Source organism: Heloderma suspectum, chromosome 3, assembly GCF_057233095.1.
Source record: "Heloderma suspectum isolate Gila_16-S chromosome 3, 16-S_ref, whole genome shotgun sequence".
In the NCBI taxonomy this organism is placed as follows: Eukaryota; Metazoa; Chordata; class Lepidosauria; order Squamata; family Helodermatidae; genus Heloderma; species Heloderma suspectum.
In genome coordinates, this window is record NC_139460.1 from 260,353,359 (window position 1) to 260,380,745 (window position 27,387).

General features: G+C 40.8%; 1 protein-coding gene across 14 annotated transcripts in view; it reads left to right on the forward strand.

Annotated features, from left to right (window-relative positions):
• BTRC (beta-transducin repeat containing E3 ubiquitin protein ligase) overlaps window positions 1-27,387 on the forward strand; it is a 183,971-nt gene that overhangs the window by 71,788 nt on the left and 84,796 nt on the right. For 8 of the 14 annotated variants that reach the window (XR_014789518.1, XM_084846512.1, XM_084846516.1 and 5 more), the window contains one exon: window positions 14,401-14,478. The exons of 5 other annotated variants lie outside the window; for them this stretch is intronic. Coding sequence is in view for 7 of the 9 variants with exons in the window: in XM_084846512.1 (XP_084702638.1) it covers window positions 14,401-14,478 (78 nt within the window). In the remaining 2 variants the exon portion in view is untranslated. Of the gene's footprint in view, window positions 1-14,400; window positions 14,479-21,062; window positions 24,401-27,387 lie in introns of those variants that run through there. One more of the 14 variants, XM_084846525.1, reaches the window with a different exon arrangement.

Sequence of the window (27,387 nt, forward strand, 5' to 3'; positions counted from 1 at the left end):
CAGCTGAAGCAGCCCTATGAAAGACTGTTACCATTCCTGAGAATGTTAAAGTTAAGAGATGATAGAATACGAAAAATAAACACATCTGAAAAGGGTGAGGCTGGTTCAGCTGAGGTTACCATGATGAAATGTCAAATCCACGGTGGAGATGAAACCTCCATCCAGGGGAGAGGGATCTCCTTGAAGTCCTCTCGGAAGTCACATGAGTCATTGATGAGTTGTTTAGCTGAATTAAGGTTCAGAGCAGGCTTCCCCAACCTGGTGTCCTCCAGATGTGTTAGACTACAACTCCCACCATCCCCAGCCAGCACATCTGGAAGGCACCAGGTTGTGGGAAGCTGGTGTAGTGACTCAAGATAAAACATTTCCAGAAATGTTGAAGCAGTGTACATTTGAGAGGGAAAAATAATGCCATAATGTGTTTTGCAAGTAAGAACGGGACATGATTCATGTATAACTTAGGTAGCACATTATTTACATTATTTAGGGTTTTTAAAAACTCAAACTATTACAGTCTGAGTGTTAAAGAGAGCTGCCAGCTCCTGCACTGTTACGGTACCTAAGTAAATGTTTTTGCCATTTAGAAAATAGAAAAAAATATTGAAAGTTGAAAATAAAAACCATCAACACTGTGATAAACAGAACAGAAGGTTATGCATATCCATTTTTAGAAACAGAATATAGACCTCAGCATCATCTTGCAGAAGTGAGGGAAAATCATGTTCATAGAGAAGTTCAGAAAATGAATACAATTAACAAACTATATTAAATTAATATTTAGTCAAATTTTAACAATATTGTTACAGCAATAGTACCAGATTTTTAGAAATAATGTATGATCACACAGCAAGAGTCATATTAACTGCAGACAAAATTAACCTCCATGAACAAGTGTGTCATTTAGACAAGAAATAATGGGTTGTATCCAATGGTAGCTTTGCTTTAGCAGAAAACACTTCTGCTCATGCAAACTGGGGCACCCAATTTTCTCCATTCCCCCCCCCTGCACCTACTGAAGCCCTAAGCCTCATATCCCATTCTGTTCCAGAGGATTCCCCCAATCCTCAGGAGCAGGTTGTTGTGGAGTGGATGGGTAAGTGGATAGGGAAGAAGACTGCAAAAATCAGGTGCTCCCACTCATGTAACTTGGAAATGCTTTCCGCTAAGACAAAGCTACCACTGGATACAAACAAATAGAAACAGTGACATAGCTCAAGTTTCTTCTCTAATTAGAATCCATTCCATGCAGGAAATATGCACAGCTTCTGATTATAAACCCATAGGAGTTTTGTCTGTTTTCAAATTGTCCAAATTGTAATTAGGCTGCCAAAAATTGGGTGGGGTAAATACAACTTCTTTTCCTGAATTTTTATGGGTCTTTATCTCTATTAAGGCTACACCACAGTGACTATAGCCCTGCTCCTTTCCCCCCTGATCTCAATAATGAGTTGTACATCCTTGCTAAAATCTGATCTGTTTTAAGACTGAGGTTTTCTCAAATTATTTGGCATGTGCCTTTTGATTTAATGCCAATGAAGACAAGAGGCATAAGTTCCCATCTCACCCAATATGTTAGTTGCTCATATGCGGGTGCTGTAAGATAATGAAGTGACTGTACTAAGGCGTAAGAGATTCTGCATCCTTGTTTCATTGTCAGACCATCATCTATAAAACTTTTGTTGAGCTCTATTTTTCTACTTGGAAATGTAGGGAAACATGCCTGAATTCCATAGCATGCATTTTTAAAAACATTCAACTAAGATATCAGTACTGTTGTGTTCTGATCAGAAATATTTCTGTCTCCCTGAAACAAAACCAAAAAACCCCTTGTTTTCCCATCTATGTATCTCAAGTGAGTTGTAATGAGCTCATATTGGTCTCTTCATTTTCCAAGACTATTTTGATCCTTCTGAGTTTGTCTTGCTCTGATATTTATCTCATGTGGCAAACTAAGAGTCTTGCATAATCACCCCACTTTAATCAATAGAATAATTGATAAACCAGCTAAGATTTAAACTGATTATCTCCCCAGTGGAACTCCCCAGGGGGTCTGGGGCTCTCTAAATTTTTGACGTGTGTTTTGCACCTTGTGTATGAAGTGTGGTTTGAATTATCTGTTTTTATTTGCTTAATGATGGGAGGGTGTTAAAGTCAAATGTTTAATTAACCCAGCAATGGGCTGCGCTGTCTCTTACACACACACCCAGCTGATTGAGATCTTTCACAGAGAATACTGAATAGGAAGGATAATGTGGCACTCAGACGGAAGATTGCTTTTTCAATCCATTTGCTGGGTCACTGCTTTGAACGTCTTATTGGATGAAAGGCATTCAGCCCAAGGGGAAAAAAAGCCCAGCATTTAAGTACATTTTGTTTCTCTCCTGGTCCCCTCCCCACCCAGAAGTTAACTAAAACAGATATGTTGTAGGTTTAATAGGCCATTCATGTCCAAGCAAGAGAGTGTGAATAGTGGCTTTCAATACACCCTGGCTTAAAGCTATACACTTTCCTTTAGAAACCAAAAATCTGAATGGCCTTGAGGTACAGGAACAAGAGCTGGGCACATATTCCTGCCTTCCATGTTGCAGTTGTGTGATGGATCCAAAGAGAGACTAACATTCCCTGTCCCAGTCAGTGAGGAAATGTCTGTTGCTTTTGGAGCCCTTACTGAATATATTCTGTTCTAAAGTCAGAGTTTTGTTAATTAAAAGCCCAATTTATAGGGAATGTATAAGGTGGGGTTTGCCACAGTGAAATGTTAGATGGATAAACATCAATTCCTAGTCCAGGAATTATACATTCTAAGTTGGCACCATTGTCCTACTCACATGGAATCTTGTTCCATGCTGGGTGAAGTATATTAGATTTTTCCATAACTATTATTTTTCTTTGGAGTTGTTCGTATGCTGCAGCCTGTGGAAAGGTATGTTCTGCAGTCACTTTGTGTATGTGTGTGAGCATGTGCAATCTTGTGTCTGCTTCCATAGTAATCTTTGCCACATCCTCCAAGCACAATTAATTAGTAGTCTGCTGTCTTGGTACCTGGGCATGGAAGTCATCTGTCCCCTTAACCTAGCCAAGCAACCTCCCTCGATCACTCCACAATGGAGTGTAGTGGAGGGTAGAGCAAAAGGTCTATTCTCTGATGATGTGAGGTGGCTTTCCCTGCAGTCCAGGTTTTTTCACCCTTAATAGCAAATCCTCCAGTAAGTCTTAAATTACTGTGGAATATTCCACACTATTCTAAAACTTCTCATGTGGTTGTAAAAGGATATGCATAAACCTGTCACGATAGATACTCTTCCGAGTGGGATAAGGGTTGAATTTTGCTGTGAAACAGTAGTATATGGGTTCTGCCCTTACTTTCAGCAGCAAAACTGATTTCTAGACTGTAAGCCACAAAAGGTTGTTCATAAATGAACCATGCTAGTTGATGGCCTGACTTCCGTATGTTTGGTGCAGAAAGAGGATAAATGTGGTTCAGTGGCAAAAAGGGATGAATGGGATTGTTGGAGGGAGGAGATAGGACCACCCCAAGTCTGTCACACCTTTTGGACCATAATAACTTGAGAAATGGGGGCGGGGTAGCAATAGTTGAAAGCCATAGAGTGAGTGTTTATGTTTTGGTACTGAGGACAGCATTTCATAAGCCAATTTTCTGGTGTGGTTCAGATAGAAAGGAACTGAGGTTGTGGGTCAGCCAGGAAACCCTCAAAAGGAACTTGCAGCATAGTGATCTGAAGAGCTGAGCCATCCAAGGGCAGTTATTTCCATCAGGAAGCCCTAAAACAGAGCTGATCCCAGAAGTACGGCGTACCAGGAGCTGGGCAAAGATGGACATTGAATTAGCAAAGGCTGCTTTGGGGCATCTGTGTTTGGGTCATGAAGTTCATGCACTTCCACCTCTCAGTTCTGCCCAGTTTTATGTTTGTGTCCTCATTCTTGCTGACAGAATTGCCCCAGCTTCAAAGAGTTGCCTTGGCTCAGGCGCATTATTGCCCATCGATCTGAAGGTGATCTTTTAGGAATGGGGGTGGGATTGGAACATAAGAGAGGGAAGCAGGTTTGTATTGGGAATGTGCTGTATGTTCCATAGTCATAAGAAACTAAAGATGGTACAAGATGTAGGCACTTAGCCAAAGGAATGCTGGATATGTTTTACAGGGGGAGAACAGGAGTCCACCTAATTTAATGTGCTGGATTTGACATCATGGTTCTGTTAGAGATACTGGAGTAGAAGTTAGAAAGTACTATTTGGGAGAGATGACACAGAATGTGTAGTGAAACTAGCCAACCTCATAATCCATTTATCAAGTGCCTGCAGTTCCCATGCAGATGAACCCATAATAAATACTGAGAAGAGAAAGTGAATCTGTGTCTAGAGAATTTTAATATATAAAAAGTTTTTAGAATTCCTTCCCAGATGCCTCTTGTTAGTGCTAGAAATACGTTTTTACACCCCTATTGGCATATCACTATAGGTTCATAACCTGGCTTTGTTTTTTTCCCACCAAGAGGGTGTTCTGGGAAACAACAGGAATGCAACTCAATTTAAACTTCATCAGTACTCAGAAAAGACTTGAATTACACTGGAGAGAGGAGAATGAAAGTGTCTAACTCTTATGTTGGAATCCAGCATTTTGAAAGTATTTTGTGCTCAAACAAAAAACATGAAAGTGAGCGAACAAGCAAATAATAGTTCCAATTGCATGTGTTCTGGCTCCCCCCCCTTTTATTTTTTCTTTTGATGTACTGCTGTTTCAAATTAAAACTAAGCCCACAAATTGGACTTTACACACTTTTGGCACATCAGCTGAAACTGGATTCAGCAGTGACGGATTTAAAGGGGAACTTGAAAGAATGGCACAGCAGGGGAGAAAATGTAAGTGTAGACAATAGGAAACTCAGGTTTAGATGGCAGCTTTACTTTTAGTCACCTTTCAAAAAAGTACAACCGTACTAACAAAACCATCTTAAAAAAATCCTTTGTTTGGTCTGGTGGTTTACCTATCATATGATTCTAAAACTTCATAGTAAATACACTTTCAGGTATAAAAAGGTCTAGAAAGCAAACAAAATTAAATATTTGAAAAGGATTCTAAAACACTGTTCATTTTGAAAACCCAAATATGACTTCTCAAGGTCCTTAAGATGTCTGTAGTTTTAATCTAACCTCTTGTTAGGAAAAATGAAGAAACAGCTCTGCCTAATGCAGATGTCTGAGATACAAAAATAACCATATGTCCTGATTAGGAGAAGCAAATCTTTGCTTAATATGTGGAAAATTATTTTCAAAGACTCTCTGGATATATACTTGGGTAAATAAGATGCTGCTGAAATGAATTTAAAAGGTCATTGGCTAGCTAGCTTGCAAGGTTTGAAAACTTGAATATTTTAAAATGTCCCACTTTTGTTTCCTTCTAAATTCCTAGAAAAGAAATATCAAACAGGACTTGCTTCCTGAAGAGACTATATTTATTACGCACCTTCTTGCTTACAAAATCATATTGTATTTTTTCTAGTTTCATCTGTAATTTGGATCCTTAGAATTTATCATTTCCACACACATGGAAACTTTTAGATACTCAAGTGTAGAATAATGAAGTCTTCCAATTATTTCACCTGCAGTCTTTTCAAGAAATGTAACAACTAGGTATGAACTAGAAGTGACTTGATTGACTGTGCTCTGGGTTTTTTTGTGAAGTTTTGATATCCTGCTCTATAACAGTGAAGCATGCTCATGTGGCATTTCTTAATATGCTTCAAAATAAGAAATAAATGGTATTGACTTCCTAAAATATCTGTGATTTCAATGTGGTAAGAAAAGCATTGTACAGTCAGTCTCTCTCTCTCTCTCTCTCTCTCTCTCTGTCTCACTTACACACACACACACACACACACACACACACCCCACCCTCAGATACTAATAGTTGATTTGGTTCTCAAAAGCTTGTCTTTAAAAGCTCATAAGTAAGATTCAATGAGCAGCTATATCCCTTCTTTAGTAGCTACCTCCTGTAACAGTGAATCAGATGGATAGGGAGAGCTGTAAAATTTGTTACATACCCATGCGCTCTCCTTAATTATAATGAAAACTGGAGCCAAATTAGTCTAAAGTATAAGCTTCTTACAAATAATGCCTTTATTTACATGAAGCCCCTTGTGTTGTTGTTGTTTATTCGGTCAGTCGCTTCTGACTCTTCGTGACTTCATGGACCAGCCCACGCCAGAGCTTCCTGTTGGCTAAGAAATACAGGAAGCATCTCAAGTTTTTTCAGTAATGTGTTTGAGTAATTTGTAAGCAGATTTTTTTTAGCAGAAATTTGGACACAGTTGCTGTGATTCATAACACCATGTCCTCCTTATTGGAGGATAATCCTCATTAGTAAAGCCACTCTGTATGGCTTGATTGAATCCTTTGGTTTGTTTCTATTTGACCTTGCCTCCTGATTCTTCTCTTCAAATCCCTAGCTTCGCAAAGACTGTGTTTTAATCATAAGTACTGAATTCCTCTTGGGATGGCAGAAGGAAGTCTACTAAATGGTTTAATTGGGTGTTGAGCCCATAAGTTTTGTAATGAAGTTTACATACTCTTTCACATAAGCTGTGTCAGTTTTCAGACTAGTACTTTTTGAAATAGCTGAGATTTATAAACTGCCGAATTGCATTTATGAAATCGGGATGCTGATGGTCCCTTTACAGTAGCAGGGCTCTTGGACTCATCTATCACTTACAAAGGTTATTGGAAAGGGACTATAGGAGTTTTACTCTCCTGCAACCATTAGACTGGCATTTATTTCCCTCTTCCTCTTTTAGCCATACTAGGGAAGAGTCACAGAGTAATTCAAATTAAATTTTCCAGCCCCCTCCTGCTCACCCTTTGTGCAGCCCCAGAAGGATGCTGAAATTCAACTTAGACACAACAGTCTCTCTCTTGGAAGATTGGGGACCCAAATTTGAGCCTATCAAAGTGTCTGGGATGTTGTGTTTGACCTTTAGATTGTCCTTGGGCTACTTATGAAATTAGTTGTGAACTGACTGCTGCTGCTGTGTCTCAGTTTTGTAGACCAGAAGTGTTCATGTCAAGCTATATTCAATTAATCCTTTCCAGTGCACTTCATTCCACCACCACCCCATATCCTTTTCTTTGAACTAATGTGTATCTATACGTGTTGGTTTGCATAAGTCCTACTTGTTTGCAAGAGATTTGTTTGTCACCAGGAGCTCTACTAAAATAGAGACTGCACATGACAAGACATTTGTAACAGGTTTTTGCCCACAAAAGTGGCATGTATTTTCCTTATTGGATGCTGGATTTAAAGTCAATAGCATGTTTTAAAGACCAGTTCTGCACAAATTCTGGCCTCTGGGATAATGACAAGTGTTTTGCCTGCATAAACAATATATATTTTTCCCTTTTGAGGTCCCCACACACCTAGTTTCCCTCAAGCTCATCATCTCTGTCAGGTTAATCAATAGGCACCGTATGGCAGAGGGTCAGTAATCAGTGTCATCATGCCTTTAAATCGTGTTGAAAATTTGCTTAAAGCCTGGGCCAATTAACATCGAGATGATGAATGGATGGGTAGATGGGAAGAGCCTTGTGCTTGGGGGCTTTGTGCAGAGGAGATGCTCAGCTGTTGAGCAGCCGACACCAGCGAATAAAATCAGCCATTCAAGTGAGCTCAGTCCACCCACTCTTAATGATAATGTCAATCTAGCAAAATATATACACATTGGAGTTGTCATGAGTTCATAAATCAAAGGAGTTTGTCAAAGGCATTCAGATTAACGAGGCAGCAGCAATAACAAGTCAAATTTGCATAGAGAATTGCCCGAATCTCAGTAAATTATGATCCTGTTTTTCATTTGATTATTTGCTAATGTCTCAAGAGGGAGAATGATTATATTAGCATGCAAAATCTACTCCAGAAGTAGGAATTGGAGGTACAGCCGACCAGCACACGATGACAATTAATCAGTTTCTGCATACTAGCATCAACGCACAAGGCCCAGAAATGAACTCCTTTTATTATTATTTCTCCTTGCTACCGATCCAAATGGTTCAGCTTGACAGCGACTTTATATTGCTTTAACAGTGTTCTGAATTGTGCCTGCAGGCAAGACATAGTTATGCAGCTATAACCAACCTATCCATCTGCCAACCAGATTGGAATTCTCCTATCCAAAGCTTCCATTAACCCCCACTGACAGCTCCAAACAGGATTAAGGATTTGAAAGCATAAAAAGGGCTCTCTTCATAGACATGGTTCTTCTCTTACACACAAACATGCACAGATAGACATTTGGAAAAAATGCTGCATCTGTATGGCTTTATAATTAGTGTTGGCAAGCACAGTCCCCTTCTCCTCCTACCATCAGAAAAAACCTAAGCACCTCCCCAGTTGGTGTGGTTATTGTGATCCCTGCTGTAAGATAAGAGGGAGTCTTAAAGGTGGTTCTCTTCAAATGATAGACTTTTGGAATGCTGCCATCCATCCATTACATCTGATTCCAGCATTTATTTGAATGGGTTCTGTGTGAGAAATTCTCAGTATCATAATTCAGATACTTCAGTGTAACTGCAGGGACTCTGAGGAATGGGTGGGTTTCATGTGGCATCAATATTAAGACATGGTGTATTGGGTGCTTGGGGTGGTTACATGCCATGCCAAGTGCATTCTGTTAATTACATGGTGAAGTCTTCTAACACAAATGAGATTTGTCAAGGATCTGTCATGATGGTTACTGTCTATGAATAGAGGTCTCAAAAGCATGCTTCCCTTATGTCCCCACTGGAAAACAGAAGCTGTCTTTACCTCACTGCTGATGGTTAAAATATTGCTTATCTATTGAGATAACACTGAAGATCTCAAATCCCATTCATATGTTTAGCTTTCCTGGAATTTTCTGGTGGTTTCTCATCTTTAATTCTGTAATCTGTTCTAGAATGGGGGTTAAAAGCATTGCACAAGATTTCCATGGAAAGAGTCTGTGGAAGCTCACATTTCCTTCCCACTTTCCTTATGGCTATGTTACATGTCCAAAACTTTTATGTAGCGGGCATTTTTCATCTGGGAGTTTTGTCTTCCATACCCCACCCACATCATCATTGTCTTCCTGTGAAGCATTTAGTGATCATGGGATAATTCCAAGCACTACCTGCTAACTGATACCATGTGGGTTGAGCTCAAGGTGTTGGGTTTCTGCTGCCAGTCTGAAAAAGTGCAAGATGTAGAGGACAATTAAAGGAGCACATACCATGAGGTAAATTGGTCTTAAAAAAGATTGGATGATTCATAGTAACCTGTGTTCCATAGATCAGGGGTAGGCAAAAGGTAGATTGGAATCTACTGGTAGATCTCTGGGTGACTTCTGGTAGATCAACAAGAGTTTCCAGCTCCTAATGTTTTAACAATAGCAACAACAAATTTACTTTTTCTACCTAAGTGAAGAAAGCTGAAATGAAGAAAACTTAAGAGTAACTCAGGATGTGCTCAGAGCACCCTGCTTTTTAGTTCTAAATGTATGTCTTTTGCAGCTGGCTCTGACTGGTGGATTTTGAGGTTTTAGTTTTTAAAAAAGTAGATCCAACTGAAGTCTTCATCTATGGCAGGGTGAGCAAATACATGCAAGATCTGCTTGAGAGAGAGATTCCTTATATTACAATATGAGCCTGCTTGCTGTTTCTTCCTTTAGTAAGCACATTTGTCAACGGAGAGCAGCCTCATTCAGTGGTAAAATTAAATTCATCGGCCTGGTTCGCGCACAACAGCAACCCAGGGTTGTTTAAAAAAAACAAACAAAAACCCTGGGTTTTCATGAACGAACCAGTTCCTGCAGCTTGATCATTTCCCTTTGGCTCTTTGAACCAGTGAGAGCAGCTAAACCACTAAGAGACCATCTGAACTCAGAACTCTTGCTTGTCTCTCCTCCAACAAGTGAGAGTTGGAACCCAGGGTTAAATCCAGGGTTTGTTTGGACTGGTCCAGTTAAGAGCTGTGTGGGTTTTCATCCACATCGGATGTCTTATTTCCTTGATGCACACTTTTTCCTTGCTGCTAGGTACTGTAGTCACCATGTTTGAATTTCATGCAAAGCACCCCTTTATGCAGATTAGAAGGCAATAACAGTTCCTAATTTTTGCTCTTAAGAACACATCTTCTTGCTGAAGCAGACATCCAGCCCTGGGCCCCAAAGAGAGCTGTGGGAACTCAAGGAACAGTTGAGGAGCGATACCTACCAGATGTACATATCTGTTGTACTTCTAAGATGCATAGGGGAGATAAAAGATGCCTACCATTGAGGAGATTCTTTTGGTCTATTGGAATCCAGCTCAAAACGACAGGTAGCATCAAAGATGTGAGTTCATGTTCTTTCTAGCTCAGGTCTTAACTTCATGCAAAAAGTGTGATTTTGTTCACTGGGTTTATAAATATCTTAAAAAACCACTGCACCACTGCAAATAAAGTCCAGCAATATACCATATTTTGTGTGTGGATGGCATTGTGACTGAGGATGGGTTACGTCAGCTCTTCAAACTGGTCCATTGTTGTTAAGCCCACATTGCTGGTAGGGGGAAGGAGTAGTGTAAGACACCACTATCATTTAGTCCACTGCTGTTATCCAGTCTGCTGGTGTGTTAGTTCTTTTTAGGGAAGTGTAGTTGCAGAGTTATGAAGTTAAGGATTATATAACAACGTAGGGGGAAGAAGAGAGATTTATGTTGCAGTTCTGTGCACACTTACCTGAGAATTGTATTGAATGGATAAGGACTTTTTTTCAAAGTAGACATGTATAGGATTGTGGTGTAAGGCTGCAGTCTTGTACACACTTACCTGGGACAAAGCCCCATAGAAATTGATAGCTGTTACTTCTGAGTAGAAGTATATAGTGTTGCACTGTTAATAAAGTTTCTTTGAGTTGTTGATCATGCAGAAGATAGAGGCATATGAGAACCTAGAGGAGGTCTTTTGTAAATTTTTAATATGAGCCATAGGAGTTGGTATCAGACTTCAGTAATTATCTTCCTCCCTAGGGTCTCTATAAGATAAATTTCCGAGTACTGGATGCATCTTGTCTCTGGTGGACATGCATGTAAATGTGTGCACACAAGGCACCATGCAATGCACAGATGGCCATTTTACACACTACAGAGGCTTCTTTTGAACTGTTAAAAATATTGTGTACAACAATTACATTTTTTCAAGTTGAACTAATTTTTTATTTTATTTTATTACATTTATAATGTTTTCCTCCATGAGTTAAAAGTCTCCTCATTTTGATCCTTGCAACAAACTTGAGAGGTAGTGACTGGCCGAAGGTCATTCAATGAGCCATGGGGGGAGGGGGGCATTGCTAGTCCACCTCAAGTAGGAAAATGTCTTAGGCCATCCCCACCCATGCATGTCATCTTCTCCTGTTCTTTTTGACTGTCATGTCTGAATGAGGCAGTCAGTGTCTTTTTCTGTAGTGTGCATGTGAGTTTCTATGTTTGTTTCCTCTGTCTGTGTGCTGTATACTGTAAAAGGGGATGTGATAAATGGGAACTTATTTTGTAGTTGTGTTCTCTACCTTGGACAAGGTATTAATCTTTTGCCTCCAAGAAAGCATGGAAGATGATTTCCACTAAGATATGTAGTTCGAAAGCAAGAAATTGCAAGTAGATAAATAGGTACCGCCTCGGCGGGAAAGGTAACAGCGTTCCGTGCACCTCGGTGTTCAGTCATGCTGGCCACATGACCATGGAAGTGTCTTCGGACAACTCTGGCTCTTCGGCTTAGAAACAGGGATGAGCACCGCACCCTAGAGTCGGACACGACTGGTTGGGGACACCTTTACCTTTTATGTAGTTTTAAAGAAGTGATTTTTGCATTGCAAAATAAAATAGCTTTCTTTGCCTGTGTTTGTGTACACACAACTGTTGTATGAGTTCAGTGTTGGGGGCGGAGTAGGGGACCCATTACAACCTACTAGCCCCAGAGCCCATCTTGGCTTTCATCCAGACCTGGGGATTGGCCATGGTGCAGATTATGTTTCAAAGATGTTCTAAAGCTTGTTGTCCACCTGAAAACAAAATTTCTAGTTTCTAAGCGATTGGTTCCAACTTTGCTGCTTCTTAAGGAGCATAATGTTTTCCAGTTTCTCAGCCTTTGCCAAGCGTAACTTAACTTGCTGACAAAAGTGCATGAGCAGCTCTCCTCTTTAATAGTCTGCTGTGTTGGTGCAGTAGAATGGGGCGACAGCAAGCTGTGAGCCACCATATGCACTTGGCAGTCATTGTCTGGTCTTTGTTCAGCCAACCTCTTAGTCTTGCCACCTATAAAGATAATGAATAAAACAAAGGCTTCAAATTAGCTGTTTAGTTTCAAGAAAGAAATTGGTAAACTTGAAGCATGTTGGGACAGGCAACATAAAGGCAGTAGAATTCCATGGCTTTTGGTAATGTGTTTAACCTGGAAGGAAGGCTAAGGAGTAAAGTAGAGGATAGAGTTCCAAAAATAAATTGTTTTTCTAGGTGCTGCCACTTGTAATATTCAGTTACCAACCTACTGTGTATCTACTTGCTTTGCATCCTTATGGCCTCACTTGTTTTTCTCATTCAGTATTTCCCCCATATTGTACTTGAGTTTGTCCTTTGTTGTCAGTTACCCTACTTCCTGTCTCAGATCCTTCCTTAGAAATGTACTCTGAAAGTAGAACAACCAAGACCATGGGTGGTAATGTGTGCTGTTGTCGGCCCCTTCCTATTCAGACTCCCTTCATGGTGGAAATGGGGATCTTTCTGTAAATATAACTCCTATGACATCTATTCAGAGTGTTACCAGCTCATCTCTGATTCCCAGAAATGGTGGTTCCTTGGACCCCCAGATATGTTCAGACTTCAAGTCCCACCATACCCAGCCAATAGGACCAGTGATTGCGTATAATGAGAGTTGTAGTCCGACATCCGGGGACTCAAGGCTGGGCTAAAATGTCTGAACGCTCATGGTGCAGTTCTACTAGTGAAGTAGCATGGGTCTAGCTCTGTGCACTACCCTAGTGGGAGACTATCTGAGAAACATATATAAGCCACTCTGATCATTTTCTAGGAAGAGTAGGAGTGCAACTAATACTAATGAACTGTGTACTGCCTCCCAACATTATTTAGATCAATCACACTTTCTGACGGGAGGATTTTGAGGGGAGTGGTGGGTGTGGTGACAATGACAGCATCATAGAAAGTGTCATAGAATTGGGAAAGGACCTCTGCCTGAGATCTTGGGGAGATGATACCAGTCAGAGTGGACAGTACGGAGCTAAAGGACCAGTGGTCTGACCCAGTATAAGATAGGTGCTCCTGTAGCATCATGGTAGCTAGTTGATGATCAAAGGTTACACTGAGCACATGAACAGGTTAACTAAATGAAAGTTTGTATTTATTTATTGTAACACCATCCTAATGCTAACAGTATACCACTAGTATTGTTATAACTTGTCAGGATGTATATCAACAATTACAGTAATTATTAGCAGTAGTATCACTACTGTGATGCACTGGGATGTGCTTAAGAAGCTATTTACTGTACAGCATGGGTGTCTGTTCGATTAAATGCAAGTCCAAAGCCTCATTGAGGGTGTGAAACTAGTAACACGGTTCCTTGGGTTCTGGCTCTGTATGTGTCCCATGATGAGAGAGAGTTGTCTTTCACCTCCCCATCATTGTTGCTTTCAAACATGTATCACTGTGGTATCCTTGCTAATGAATACAGAATAATATATTTCTGGTACCTGAATGTTTGGATTAGCTATAGGTCCTTCCAGTATAGGATGGCCACGTTGTAATAACAATTAGTTAAAAATGCATAGTCGTAATCTCAGTCTGTTAAAGCCTGGTATTGTCAGGCAGTAATAATTCCAGTGTATTGAACCCTGGTATTGTCAGGAGCCAACCACTTAGAGATATTTTAAGATACGGTCAGTGGTATATAAATCTATTAAACAAATAAATAAATCCCAATTTAGTTGTGTAGAAGAGTCAAGATCCAGCATTGTGAACTGCTAGATCACATGCTGGTAATACAACATTTCAGACTTTGCAGTATTTTGAAAGTTGTTTAATTCTATGGGCAACTGTCAATTATATCTGGGATCCATTTATAGTGCCAGACAGTCATTCTGACTGAACTACCCAAATGTGTGTCAGGCAAAACAAAAATTATGCACCACTCTTTAACAAGAAATTTAGTCTTAAAAAAAAGAGGGGAGTGAAATCTCCTAGATAATGCTGCTGGAAGTATCAGGATTTCCCCCCCTTTTTCTTTTTTTTTTTTTGCTTTCTCAGATCCATGTTGGAAAAAAAATAATACCTGAATTGATGTTTTCTCCCCCCCCCCCCGCACACCTCTGTCCTCTGCATAGAATTCCTCTGACAGAGAAGATTGTAGCAATGATGAGCCTCCCAGGAAGATCATTCCCGAGAAGAATGCACTCAGGCAGGTATGCAGTTGATTTAGGGCTGCAAGACCCACCCAGCCCCTTTACTTGAAATATCTAGAGAGATCTAGCCTCATTTGGAACCTAGAAAGATACAAAACATATAAAAACATTACTTTTCTCTTTCTTTTGTTAAAATATATTTTACTGGAAAAGTATGCATACTTTCAAGTTTTACAGCACTGTTTGGAAATGTACCCTCGGGGGCTGATTCATATTTTCTAGAGCAGCATGGGAGCTGCTACCCTGTGAATCCTATCCTGTTTTAGTAATGTCTTTAAAGAGGACTCTTGTGGGTCAATCAGATGATGTGGCTCGTCATGCTAATATCACCTGGTTATGGCATTCCCCAGTTATATGCTAACACAGACATTAATGTGTTCTGCAACCTGCTTGACTTGACCTCTTGGAGAATAGCAAGGAGAATAGCAAGAGAATAATACTGTCACCAGGCAAGAGTTTCACCCATTGACAACATTCCAGTATCACTCTGACAAGGGGGTGGTAGCTCTGAAGCACTGGAGGTTTGCAGGATCGGGACCAAATTTTATACACAGCCTCCCCCAGTTGGGAGGCACCCAATCCACCATCAAAACCCTGCGCAACTACTCACCAAGGAGCAAAAATCCTGAATGCACCAAAAAAGGGGGTGGTGGCTAGAAAGCCTTGAAGGTTTGCAGGATCAAGACAAAACTTCATACACAGCTGTAGCGCTCTTTCACTAAAGCGCTTATAGTACTACAGTGAAAAGATGCTATAACACTTTAGTGAATTAGTGAAAGAGTGCTACAGCTGGGTATGAAGTTTGGTCCTGATTCAGCAAACCTCCAAGGTTTTATAGCCACATACCCCCTTTTTTTGGTGTACCTGGGATTTTCGCTCCTTTGTGAGTGATCGCACAGGGCTTTGGCAGTGCTTCGGGTGCCTCTTGACTAGGGGAGGCTATGGATGAAACTTGGTCCTGATCCTGCAAACTTAAGGTGTTCCCAATTACGCATTTCCCCCATAGACACTACTGAAATAGCCCATGTAGGCGGTTTTCTTAACACAGAGAACGCCCGCAAGAGCAGAGTGGCAGCGATCTGAACCGCTCTTGCAGCACAACTCTAGGCGACCAAAATAACCCACTGTGCCCACCAGATGACCCACAGTGGGTTAAATGATCCCTACTACAGACCTTGGGTTATCACAGTGGGTTATTTTGAGGAAATAAGACATCGTGGATTAAAAAATCCCCGACAGATGACAGAATAATCCATGATGGATTATATAAACCATTGTGGGTTATTTAACCCATTGTGGGCTATTGTGTCATCCAAACCCAGTCACTGTGACAGGAGGAGTAAATAGTGAAAGCAATGTGCTCCTCTTTTGAAGAAAATAGTTATTCATTCTTCTAGGACAGATAGAATATATATTACGTTCTTCGCTCAAGAGAGGGCAGATTTGTTGCAAACCCAAAATCAAGATAGAAGAAAGGGGTGGATATTCTCTTTTTCATTTCCATTTTTTAAAACATCAGTATATTCTTCCTACCTTCCTCTGATTTAATAAGTTGACCCGAGAATCCTGAAGCAGTCCTTCACTTCCCACTTATTTTTTGTTTGCTGGCAGCTTCTACAACTTTTGTGGATGCTGAGCTTTGTCCTTTGTGCCAAGCACCAAGGGGTTTCCCTTCACTATCTTTTCTTGCTAACTAAAACCAGCTTTCATGGTGACCCACTAAACCCTGACGGTATTGTACAGTGAGCAGCATTTTATAAATTGGCCAAATAGGGTCGATTCAACATGGCATCTCTGTGCTGGAAAAGCAATGTGAGGAAAAAATATACATCAGGGTAGGCATTGTGGTGCCCATTGGCACCATTGAGCCCCCAGACACCTTCCTTGGTGCCCACCAAAGTGTTTTACCCCTCCCACTTAAAAATAAAAACAAAACCCTTTTCTTACTGGCAGCTGGGATCACTTCTTAGCAAACTGAGGGCCTCCAGTTGCTTTTATCTTCATTTTCCCTGAATATCTCTGGGCTACATGATGGGGCTCAAAGATGTTTTTAGGAAATGGCGTTGGTGGGTGGCTGCAGACTGATTCCCTCTGTAGTGTTTTCTCAGCTATCGAGAAAAAGGGGTGAAGAAAGAAAAAGGCACTGACAAATTTAGGTTCAAAGGAGTTGTGTAGTGTGCTGGGGCTCAAACCTCACCTCTGCCTTGTACTCAGTCTTTTGAGCAGGTTACTTTTTGTTTGCCACACCTCCCACATGTCAGCCATTTTGTGGTGGTGCCTATGGCAGTTTCTCAAATTGCCAGTTGTGCCCATGGGCCCAAAAAGGTTGCCTACCCCTTATGTACATGTTATAACTCACGAAGACCAGCATCAGTGTCTTACTGCAAATACGTGGGCCAAAGAATTGCTGCAAGTATTGCCTGTAGTATCTGTACATGCATGGGAGGTATATAGCATTGCTCATTATGTATTACAAAAATAAACATATTTCCCAACATGGAGATATAATATATGGTGACCTTTATTTTTACCATATTCCATTAATTCTTATGTAGAAGAGATCAGTAGAGTAAAAACAGTTTAAACCTATGAGAGGTTTAGAGAAGTAAATTTAAGACCTTATAAACAGCTATTATGTGGGGAAAGATTTGGGATAAAAACTGAAAATGGAGAGGTGCGTGTGTGAAGTCTTGGAAGACCATGACAAGAAGATAAAAGTTTTTGGCAACAATGTTTAAGCTAACAAACGAATTTTCTCACCGCTAAGTTATAAATTAATTTTAATAGGCTGATCCAGATGGTCCATTTGGAAAATGGATAGCTTGATCTGTTGAAAATTAAACTAAATTTATCTCTCTCATACTTCAAACTGAAGCTAGTGTGAAAAGAGTGCCCATTAAGTCCAGTGAATACAGATGGACCGGCAGGTCACACATGGGACTAATCTGATTCATTTTAAAAATAAATGTGTGAATGATTGAATCAGGCTCCTGGTTTGAGTCCTGTTGTGTGCATGTGTGCAGCCTTTTTCAAAGAGACTCTCAAATGCTTCAGTGCCTTTTTAACCTGTACGTTTCCATTTTAAATTCAATATTGTTGCCAAAAACTGTAATTAGTTTTCAGTGCCCATCATTTAGCATTGGATCCGAATGGTAGATTGATTAGGTTGGGCATTTGTTATTTTAAGGGCTTCGTCTCCATTTCTGAAGAGCAGGGGCTTAGGAGCTGAGAGAGAGAGAGAAAGCTCATCTTTAGAAACCAATGAGGGGGAAGCTCTCCAGGGACCTTTGAGCCTTTTGGCTTTGGGGTGTGTTAAACAGAGCCATGAATGAAGATTTGTAAATTTATTGCAGTGCCATCTGGGTTTCCCCCTTCTTTCTGCAGGAACCATATTATTGTTGGCTTGTATCTGTCTATTGTGGTGGTCTCTCCCCGGGAGCTTGCCCTGGTACTCCAAAGGAAAGTGATGAATAGCAAGGGTCAGCAGGCATAGGTCACAGGGCAGCTGTCCAGGGCTGCCCTGAACTTGATTACCCTACTGTCTTTTTAAAGAGATTGGTACAATACAGGTTGTTTCGAGAAAGCTTCTCTCCTTTGCTTAAATGGGGTAATAATGAAGTGCCTTTTTTGCTGTCAAGACTTGCTGTATAGAGCAAGTGGGTGGGGGGAGTCTCTGTGGAGAGGAAATCATGTCAAAAAGTGTCATGTGGGAAAGTGCTGACGACAGCAGGATTGCAGTGATGTGCATTGCACTTTTTGTTTTGAAGCGCAGATGGAATGAAAGCGAAGCAGCCATCACTATCTCCCTGTTACCAAGATGGTTCTCTTTCCCCCTTCCCCTTCCCACCCAGGCTCCACCCCCAGCATTTTCATGAACTCCTTCTTCTGCAGTTCAACACAGCAATTGTCAGGGATTTGGGAGGTCTTACAAGGCCTCTGACATTTTCTGGGAGTTGTATAAAAATTCCCCGAGTCCCAGCCATTGTGTGCTTACGAGTATATGCAGGCCATAGCAAGGGAGAGGCAAGACAGAAGGTACATCACCTCATAGTTACTGTAGAGTTGGATGTATATGTTTGAGTGAAGGGCAAGAATAAGCTTAGCATCTGTAGTTTGTATCAATACTTAAAATGTGTTAGAAAAACCTAACCCAGCATGAAGTTAAAAAAAAATGTGACCATAATTTGTGTGTGCTTTTTTCCTGTTGTTGTTGTTGTTGTTCAGTCGTTCAGTCGTGTCCGACTCTTCGTGACCCCATGGACCATAGCACGCCAGGCCTTCCTGTCCACCGCTCTCTCCCGGAGCGTGCTCAAGTTCATATTCATTGCATCGGTGATGCTATCTAGCCATCTCATCCTCTGCCGTCCCCTTCTCCTTTTGCCTTCAGTCTTTCCCAGCATCAGGGTCTTTTCCAGAGAGTTTTCTCTTCGCATTAGGTGGCCAACATATTTGAGCTTCAGCTTCAGTATCTGTCCTTCCAATGAGCACTCAGGGTTGATTTCCTTTAGGATGGACTGATTTGACCTCCTTGCAGTCCAGGGGACTCGTAAGAGTCTTCTCCAGCACCACAGTTCGAAAGCATCATTTCTTCGGCGCTCAGCCTTCCTTATAGTCCAGCTCTCACAGCCATACATTACTACCGGGAAAACCATAGCTTTGATTAGACGGACCTTTGTCGGCAAGATGATGTCTCTGCTTCTTACTATGCTGTCTAGGTTGGCCATAGCTTTCCTCCCAAGGAGCAAGCGTCTTTTAATTTCATGTCTACAGTCACCATCTGCGGTGATCTTGGAGCCCAAGAAAGTAAAATCTGTCACTGCTTCCATTTCTTCCCCTTCTATATGCCAGGAAGTGATAGGGCCAGATGCCATGATCTTAGTTTTCTTAATGTTGAGTTTCAAACCAGCTTTTGCACTCTCCTCTTTCACCCTCAACAAGAGGCTCTTTAGATCCTCTTTGCTTTCTGCCATTAGGGTGGTATCGTCTGCATATCGGAGGTTGTTGATAATTCTCCCAGCAATCTTAATTCCGACCTCTGATTCATCCAACCCGGCATTTCTCATGATGTACTCTGCATATAAGTTAAATAAGCAGGGTGACAATATGCAGCCTTGTCGTACTCCTTTCCCAATTTTGAACCACTCAGTTGTTCCATGTCTGGTTCTTACTGTTGCTTCTTGACCCTTGTACAGGTTTCTCAGGAGACAGGTAAGGTGGTCTGGTACTCCCATCACTTTAAGAATTTGCCACAGTTTGTTGTGATCCACACAATCAAAGGCTTTAGCATAGTCAATGAAGCAGAAATAGACATTTTTCTGGAATTCTCTTGCTTTCTCCATGATGCAGCGAATGTTGGCGATTTGATCTCTAGTTCCTCTGCCTCTTCGAAACCCAGCTTGTACTTCCGGTAGTTCTCAGTTCGCATACTGCTGAAGCCTAGCTTGTAGGATTTTGAGCATCACCTTGCTGGCATGTGAAATGAGCGCAATTGTGCAGTAGTTTGAACACTCTTTGGCATTGCCCTTCTTTGGAATTGGAATGTAAACTGACCTTTTCCAGTCTTGCGGCCATTGTTGAGTGTTCCAAATTTGTTGGCATATTGAATGCAGCACTTTAACAGCATCATCTTTTAGGATTTTAAATAGCTCAGCTGGAATACTGTCATCTCCACTAGCTTTGTTGTTACTAATGCTTCCTAAGGCCCACTTGACTTCACTCTCGAGGATGTCCGGCTCAAGTTCAGTGACTGCCCTATCATGGCTATCAGGGACATTCAGATCTTTCCTGTATAGTTCTTCTGTGTATTCTTTCCACCTCTTCTTAATCTCATCTGCTTCTCTTAGGTCCCTGCCTTCTTTGTCCTTTATCATGCCCGTCTTTGCACAAAACGTTCCCTTGAGATCTCCAATTTTCTTGAAGAGATCTCTAGTCTTTCCCATTCTGTTGTTTTCCTCGATTTCTTTGCATTGTTCATTTAAGAAGGCCTTCTTGTCTCTCCTTGCTATTCTCTGGAACTCTGCATTCAGTTGGATATATCTTCCCCTTTCTCCCTTGCTTTTCGCTTCCCTTCTTTCCTCAGCTACTTGTAAAGCCTCATCAGACAGCCACTTGGCTTTCTTGCATTTCTTTTTCTTCGGATGGATTGAGTTGCTGCCTCCTGAACAATGTTACGGACCTCCGTCCATAGTTCCTCAGGCACTCTGTCTATCAGGTCTAATCCCTTAAATCTATTCCTCACCTCCACGTATATTCATAAGGGATATGATTTAGGTCATACCTGAATGGTTTAGTGGTTTTCCCTACGTTCTTCAATTTAAGCTGAAATTTTGCTTTGATCAGCGTGTTCTCTTGGCAAAACTCTATTAGCTTTTGTCCTGCCTCATTTTGTACACCAAGGCCTTGCTTGCCTGTTATCCCGGTGATTTCTTGACTTCCTACTTTAGCATTCCAATCCCCTATGATGAAGAGGACATCTTTTTTTGGTGTTAGTTCTAGAAGGTGTTGTAGGTCTTCATAGAATCGATCAACCTCAGCTTCTTCGGCATCAGTGGTTGGGGCATAGACTTGAATTACTGTGATGTTGAATGGTTTGCCTTGGATTCGTACTGAGATCAAGCCCCTTCGCCACAACAAGGCAGTGATCCATAAAGGGGTTTTTTCCTGTTAGCAGTTACTATCTTCTGGAGTTTATTTCCTGTGTACCCAGGTTCAGGTATTATCCCAAACATTAGTTGAGCAGAAATCCAAGACTGTGGGCAGAGATGTTGTCTTGTCCATAAAAACCCATTGGTTTGCTCCCCCCACACACACACTGCTTTAATGCTAATCGGGTCTGTCAGATGTGCTGCATTTCTGCGTTCTTCTATAAATGACGTAAATTGCTAATGTTGTCTATTCTTCTGACCTTTTGTTTTCGTGTCCACTTACAGCCCAGTGAACGTGGGTAGCGATAAATAAAGCTCTGAACAGGACTCTCAACTCTTTGAAAACAGCATGTTGCCATCTCCCTAGTTATATTTCTTTTAAGTGTTTACGTGTATGCTGAATTCTTTCCTCTTGTGTGGCTGGAACCCTGGGGCCTCAGAGCCATGAGAGAGGCCAAGAAGTTAACAAAGTAGCTGTCCCCTTGTTAGCTTGTTCCTTTCTTTAGAAAAAGAAAAAGCTCCACAAGATGAAACCCATCTGGCTTAGGGCATTACATTTTCCTCCCCCATGCACCTCTATAGATGAAGAGTTTCACCTGCAGTGAGGGTTTACATTGATTAGGGAGGGTGCAGTAATTCAACTCTGGCCATCTACTTTAGTGATACTTTGCAGTCTTTAAAGGTGCTGACCCATTGAGTTAAACTGTCAAGAGGAGGATAAAAAAGGAGCTTCGTCCCAGGAGGTAACAGCTGCCAGGTTTTCAACACCTTGTGCACTGCTGGAGAAATGTCACCAATTGTCAATGGGAAGAAAAATGACTGACTTGGCTGCCATCTTCCCTTTTTAATAACTAGCTTTATAAAATGAGGGATTTAAACCTCTGAAGATCAGCGAGTACAAGGCAGGCTGTCATTGGGAGGAAGAAAATCCAGAGGATTTTAAGAAGATGTTACAGATTTATCCCTGGGGGCTGGGTAGAGGAGGAGAAAGGTTCTGTCAGCCCAATAGGTTAAGATGCCCTTTGAATAATGAGGCATAGGTGTAAAAGTTTGCTACAGCCACACACAGCCAACATTAGCTAATCTACTTTTTAAAGTGTGTGTTGGGGGGGAGGGGAGCTAGATTCATAAGCCAGTGAACTGAGAGAAAACATACTGTATTTCTGCTCTTTGGAGGACAATTTGTTTTCAAGCTGCTACCAGATGGCTAAATACCATGACATTTCTCTTTTGTTTGGGGTTGTTTTTTGGTGGTTGTTTCAGTTTTTGTTTTACAAGCAATTCAGTTCTCATTGCTTTTGTCAATATTGCTTCACTGAATAACTTCCAGGGATGGGTTGCAATGGGGGAAGAACAGGACAGAAAGTGGCATTGCCCCTTTTTCTTTAGTTTGATAAGGAAGGGCAAACAAAATGTTAAGATAATGAAGTCTTGGAAATGGGCTGAGTATGTCCTCTCTGCCCCCCCCCCCGCGTTTGTTTTTAGGTTAGTAATTTTAATTGTACTGAGTAATTAGAAGGTACATACAGCCAAGGGAGCATTGTTATGGAAATTGCTCAGGAAAACCCATTCCCTATCTACCATTGCCATGTGCTGAGACAATTCTTCCCTCTAGTGGCAAAATTAGGGACTCTGTCTCCACAGTAGGCAAGGTGTAATTGCAATATGACAAACTGAGCTTTAGGGACATTTCTGTAACTGTTCTTGGTTTTGGCTTGCCTTGCCAATGTTTTGTCTTACTGCCTTCCTGCAGAGATCTTTCTCCTTCCCCACAAGCATTCTGAGCTATGGAGACTAGAAATGTAGCCTTAAATTTAGAAATACTAATCACAGTGGATTCTGGGTAATGCTTTGCAGCTTGACTTAATTCTCATCTTCCTTTTTTAATTACCTATTTATAAAAACGCTTTTAAATTTGCAGGCATTATTTAATACTTTTGGAAGAAGCACCTCATTGGAAATAAATAAATAAAATGCCTTTTTAAAAGTAGTCTGTGAGAAAGGCCTTAAGGGTAATTAGTGGAGGTCTCCTACGGCCCCATAAGTGAGATGAAAGCGATCTTTCTGAATCTGCAGGAGTGATTTGTTTATATAACTTCCCACTTCCACTGAATTCTTTAGAGTCTAATAACTATTTTCTTACCATTTGGCAATTGGTGCTTTGCTACAAAAGCCCTTGTTTGAGCAATGAAAGAAAGAGTTTAATAATCTTGTCTCTGGAAATGACTTGGGAAGGCTGTGCTGTTGGATTTGTTATGTTTTTATTACAATATTTCTCTGATAAATCATGTGATTATTGACTGGTGGGGGAAGAAATCTTATTGAACACTTAGGTCGCTGCACCTATTAAAAAGTGCTTCTGTGTTCAGAGTTTGAAGCATTGCCAGAGGAATGGCTTCTTACTTAGTCCATACAATTGCAAAAGGCAGCCATTGTTTTACATTGGGGCAGGGAATGTATGGCCCTCCAGATATTGTTGGACTGCATCTTCCATCAGACCTAGCCAGAATAGCCAATAGTGAAGGATGCTGGGAGTTGCAGTCCAACATCTGGAGAGCACCCCCCCCCCCGGTTTAGATAGAAATCTTGGAAGCCCTCAAGAGACTCAAAGGATGTTACTCTTTGACAGTTAGGCCCACTTCACAGTGGTATTAAAAGGTTCATAACAACACCAGCCTGGGCCTGGCCACTGCATATACCTTCAGCAGGGAATTGCAGCTAATTCTCATTCTGTATTTGTCATGATCATACTTTTATATTTTTAGGTGTACACCTAAATGTAATGTGTGAGGAGGCCTTTGAGATGCTTGGGAATCCAAAAGATGCAAAGTGAAATCTGGATGGCAATGCAAAATTTGCTTTCTTGATAAATCAGTTTAAAAGAGAAGGGAGGGTTCAATCCTTGCCACAGAGAGAATGTTGGCCAAGCATGTTAATAGTTTTTACTGAAAACTTAAATCAGAGTAGAAAGATTCACTTCATAGTTTCCTGTTCTTTTCTGTGTTTCTTAGTCCCTCCCTCCTTTTTGTTTATTACTCCAGGCCAAAATAGTCTGATTCCCCCCACCTCTGCAATAGCGTAACCACAGATTATGAACATTCATATAAATTTTACAAGTTGTGTAATTTTGAGTGGTAGTGCAGACTTTGTCCTTTTTTCCCTTAGCTGTGTCCTAGTATGCAGGTGGCAGTTTGAATCTTGGTCTGGAGATGGATACAGCTTTGCACCTCCCAGTTCCTCTCCTTGCATTCCTGCTCCTGACATGATTTGAAGCAGCTGTATGTTTGTAGATATTCTTTTCCATTAGTGTGTGTTTTGCTATAGGCTGCTTAACGCTCTTCTCAAACAGCTTTTGCAAGGTTAAAGGAATGCAGCCTGGTAACAAGTTTGTGTCATTTTAAATATATACCTTCCAGTAAATAAGGAGGAGCCTAGCAATCAATCCCTTTTAGTGTGTTATATGTTTCACCTGACAACTAAACCCTCTATTGATTAGCCATTACTTTGTTAGATAATCCTGTGTCATTGAAGCCACTGTAAAAATTAAACTCTTTAAAATGTTTTACCCTAGCAGCGGTGTGAAAATTGAAAACTTGTTCAGAATTATAGCCAGCTTTCACCAAAAGGGTAGTTTTCAACAAACTGGTTTATGCTTGCATTCTTTATATGCAGTATAAAACGGTATTAAAGCACTCCAACGCAAAACTATTTGCCTCTGGCATAGAATCCGGCTGCCATTTCAAACAGTGCTTCCCATGGCCTAGAAATGGCCTCTCCTGGTGATTGGGGAGGAGATGCTTCAACAGTTCACAATTCTGAACTAGAATTGAATCAGAAATGTTATAGCCAAAACATGGAATTTGGACTTCTCCTGTAGGATGATCAAGAGCGTGACCAACCATTGTGAATCCCACAGAAAAGGAAATGGCCAGTTAGAATATTAAACTCATTTACTCAGGACTGCAGGGCTTTGATGATTAATAATCAGTACCTTTTAATCTGTTAAAAGCTGCTCCCTTACTAATTGGGCAGCAGATTTTGTGGAAATATTTTAACATATTTTTAAAAATACATTTTGGCTAGCAGGTAGGAGAGGCATTCCCCCTAATCTTTCACATAGACAAGAGTGCCCCTTCTTGGTGCCTACTGCAACATATATAGGCATGATCTAAGAATAAATTTTTTTTCTTCAGAACCATTGATTGGGCAATCAAGCAATGACTGATTACTCACTCAATCATGAGGAAAGAGGAAATGGCAAAGTTGGAATATTAAACTCTTACTCAGAACTGCAGTGTTTAGGTTGGGGGTGGGCAACACTCAGCCCATGAGCCGCATGCGCCCCCTGTTGCGCACCCCCCCCATTAATTTCTGTTTTTTAAAAAATGGCATGTGTGGAACACCAAAAGGGTCAAAATTGGCTTGTAAACAAGCTAATTTTGACCCTTTTCTCACTCTGTATTTCCACTTAAAATAATCCGTTAGTAGGAGATAGTAAAAACTTCTTCCCAAGACCCCAGAGAGTCACTGCCAGGCAGAGTAGACAATACTGGGCAAGATGGACAAATAGTCTGACCTGTTATAAGACAGCTTCCTAAATGTTCAACCAGGACTATAAATGCTTCAGAGAGAATTTGGTGCAAATTTGTTTTCATATAAAAACTAGTTTCAGGTCTTTCCTTGCGGGGGAAGGTTTGAAAATAACTGAATGCTGAGAAATCAGGCTGGCAACTGTCAGTCCCTTCATAGCTTCTTATAGCCCTACAAATGCTCCTGTGTCCCTCTGTTCCTAATTTACCTGCAGAATTCAGAAGCTAGGTTGCTCAGTGGAGCTTCCTAATATGTCTCCTGTGCTAAAAACTTTGCACTGGCTTCCAGTTAGCTACTGAGCTGTATTCAAAGTGTTATTTCTGGTTTATAAGGTCTGGACCAGGTTGTCTGAGAAACAACCTTCTCCCATATAGGTTGCCCAGGTCTGTACATTCTGGGGGTGGGGTGGGGGAAGCCTTGCTTACCATACCATGGCCTACTGATATTTGTTTGGCTCTAGCGCGGAGAAGGGCCTTCTCTGTTGTGGCATGTTGTGGAATTCCACCATGTCGAATGATTTCCCCATTGATGTCAGGCAGGCTCCACATGTGGAGAGTTTCTGCCAACAACTTAAAGACATATTTGTTTGCCTGGGCATTTCCCTGACCGTTAGCTTTGCCAGCTACCCTTACTTATTTTAATGAGATATTTTATTGTTTTATTACTGTTTTATTGATTGATTTGTGATATTTTATCTTGTGAATCACTTTGGGATTAAACAAAATGAACAGAAGTTTAGACGTTTTGTGAAATAAGATAATAAATAAATATGACAAAATGTACAAGTTTATTAAACATGCTAAAGAAACACAAAATACTGACAAAATAAATTCCAAAGTTTCAAATATATATAAAAATACAATGGGTATAAAATGCACCATAGAGTAAGGCACTTTATAATTCCGAAGAGATCAGATCATTCTTCCGCCAACCACAATCTTAATTTTGTGAGTTGGGGCTATTTGGGGTAGAATATTGCAACCCCCCATCCCACCCCGAATAGCACAACAGATTATGAAAGTTCATACAAATATGAATTTGTGGACAGTGCCATTCATGAGCTGATTTCTGGATTATTGTCCCTTAGCAAGATAACCATTTTAAGTATAATGGATGCACTGGACATTTTGGTTCAGTGCAAAGAGTAAACTGTTTCTAACTTACAAATAAAGGCAGCTCCCCCTAAAGAGCTAAGATGAGGCTGTTCTACTCTTTTGTGACCAAATCCATGGCTACATCAATGTTTCAGACAGAGTTTTGGGTTTCTCAAATTTTATCATTGTGGCGCCACCCTACATTAAGAAAGCAATTGTTCAAGCTTCCTCAACTATCATTAAGCCCACAGCAACAACAACAGCAACAACAGATTTGTGTGGCAGTGCTTTTTATTGTTCGAAAGGAAATGAGAAGTCAGGTCTACTGTGGGATGTTCTTCCACGAGTTGTGAGTTTGGCTCCTTTCCTTTCAACAGACAGGTTAAAATATGTTTGATCATTGTTGCGGTTGGGTTTTGTTGTTTGATGGGGGCCAGAGCAGGGAGGGAGGTGCTGTTTATTTTTTGCAGTTTTGTTTTTACTTAGATTTGTATTTTAATTGTTTTTATATTAAGTTTTCTGTAAACCACCTTGAAATCTTTTTGAAGTGAAAAGTGGTATACAAATTTAGTAAATAATAG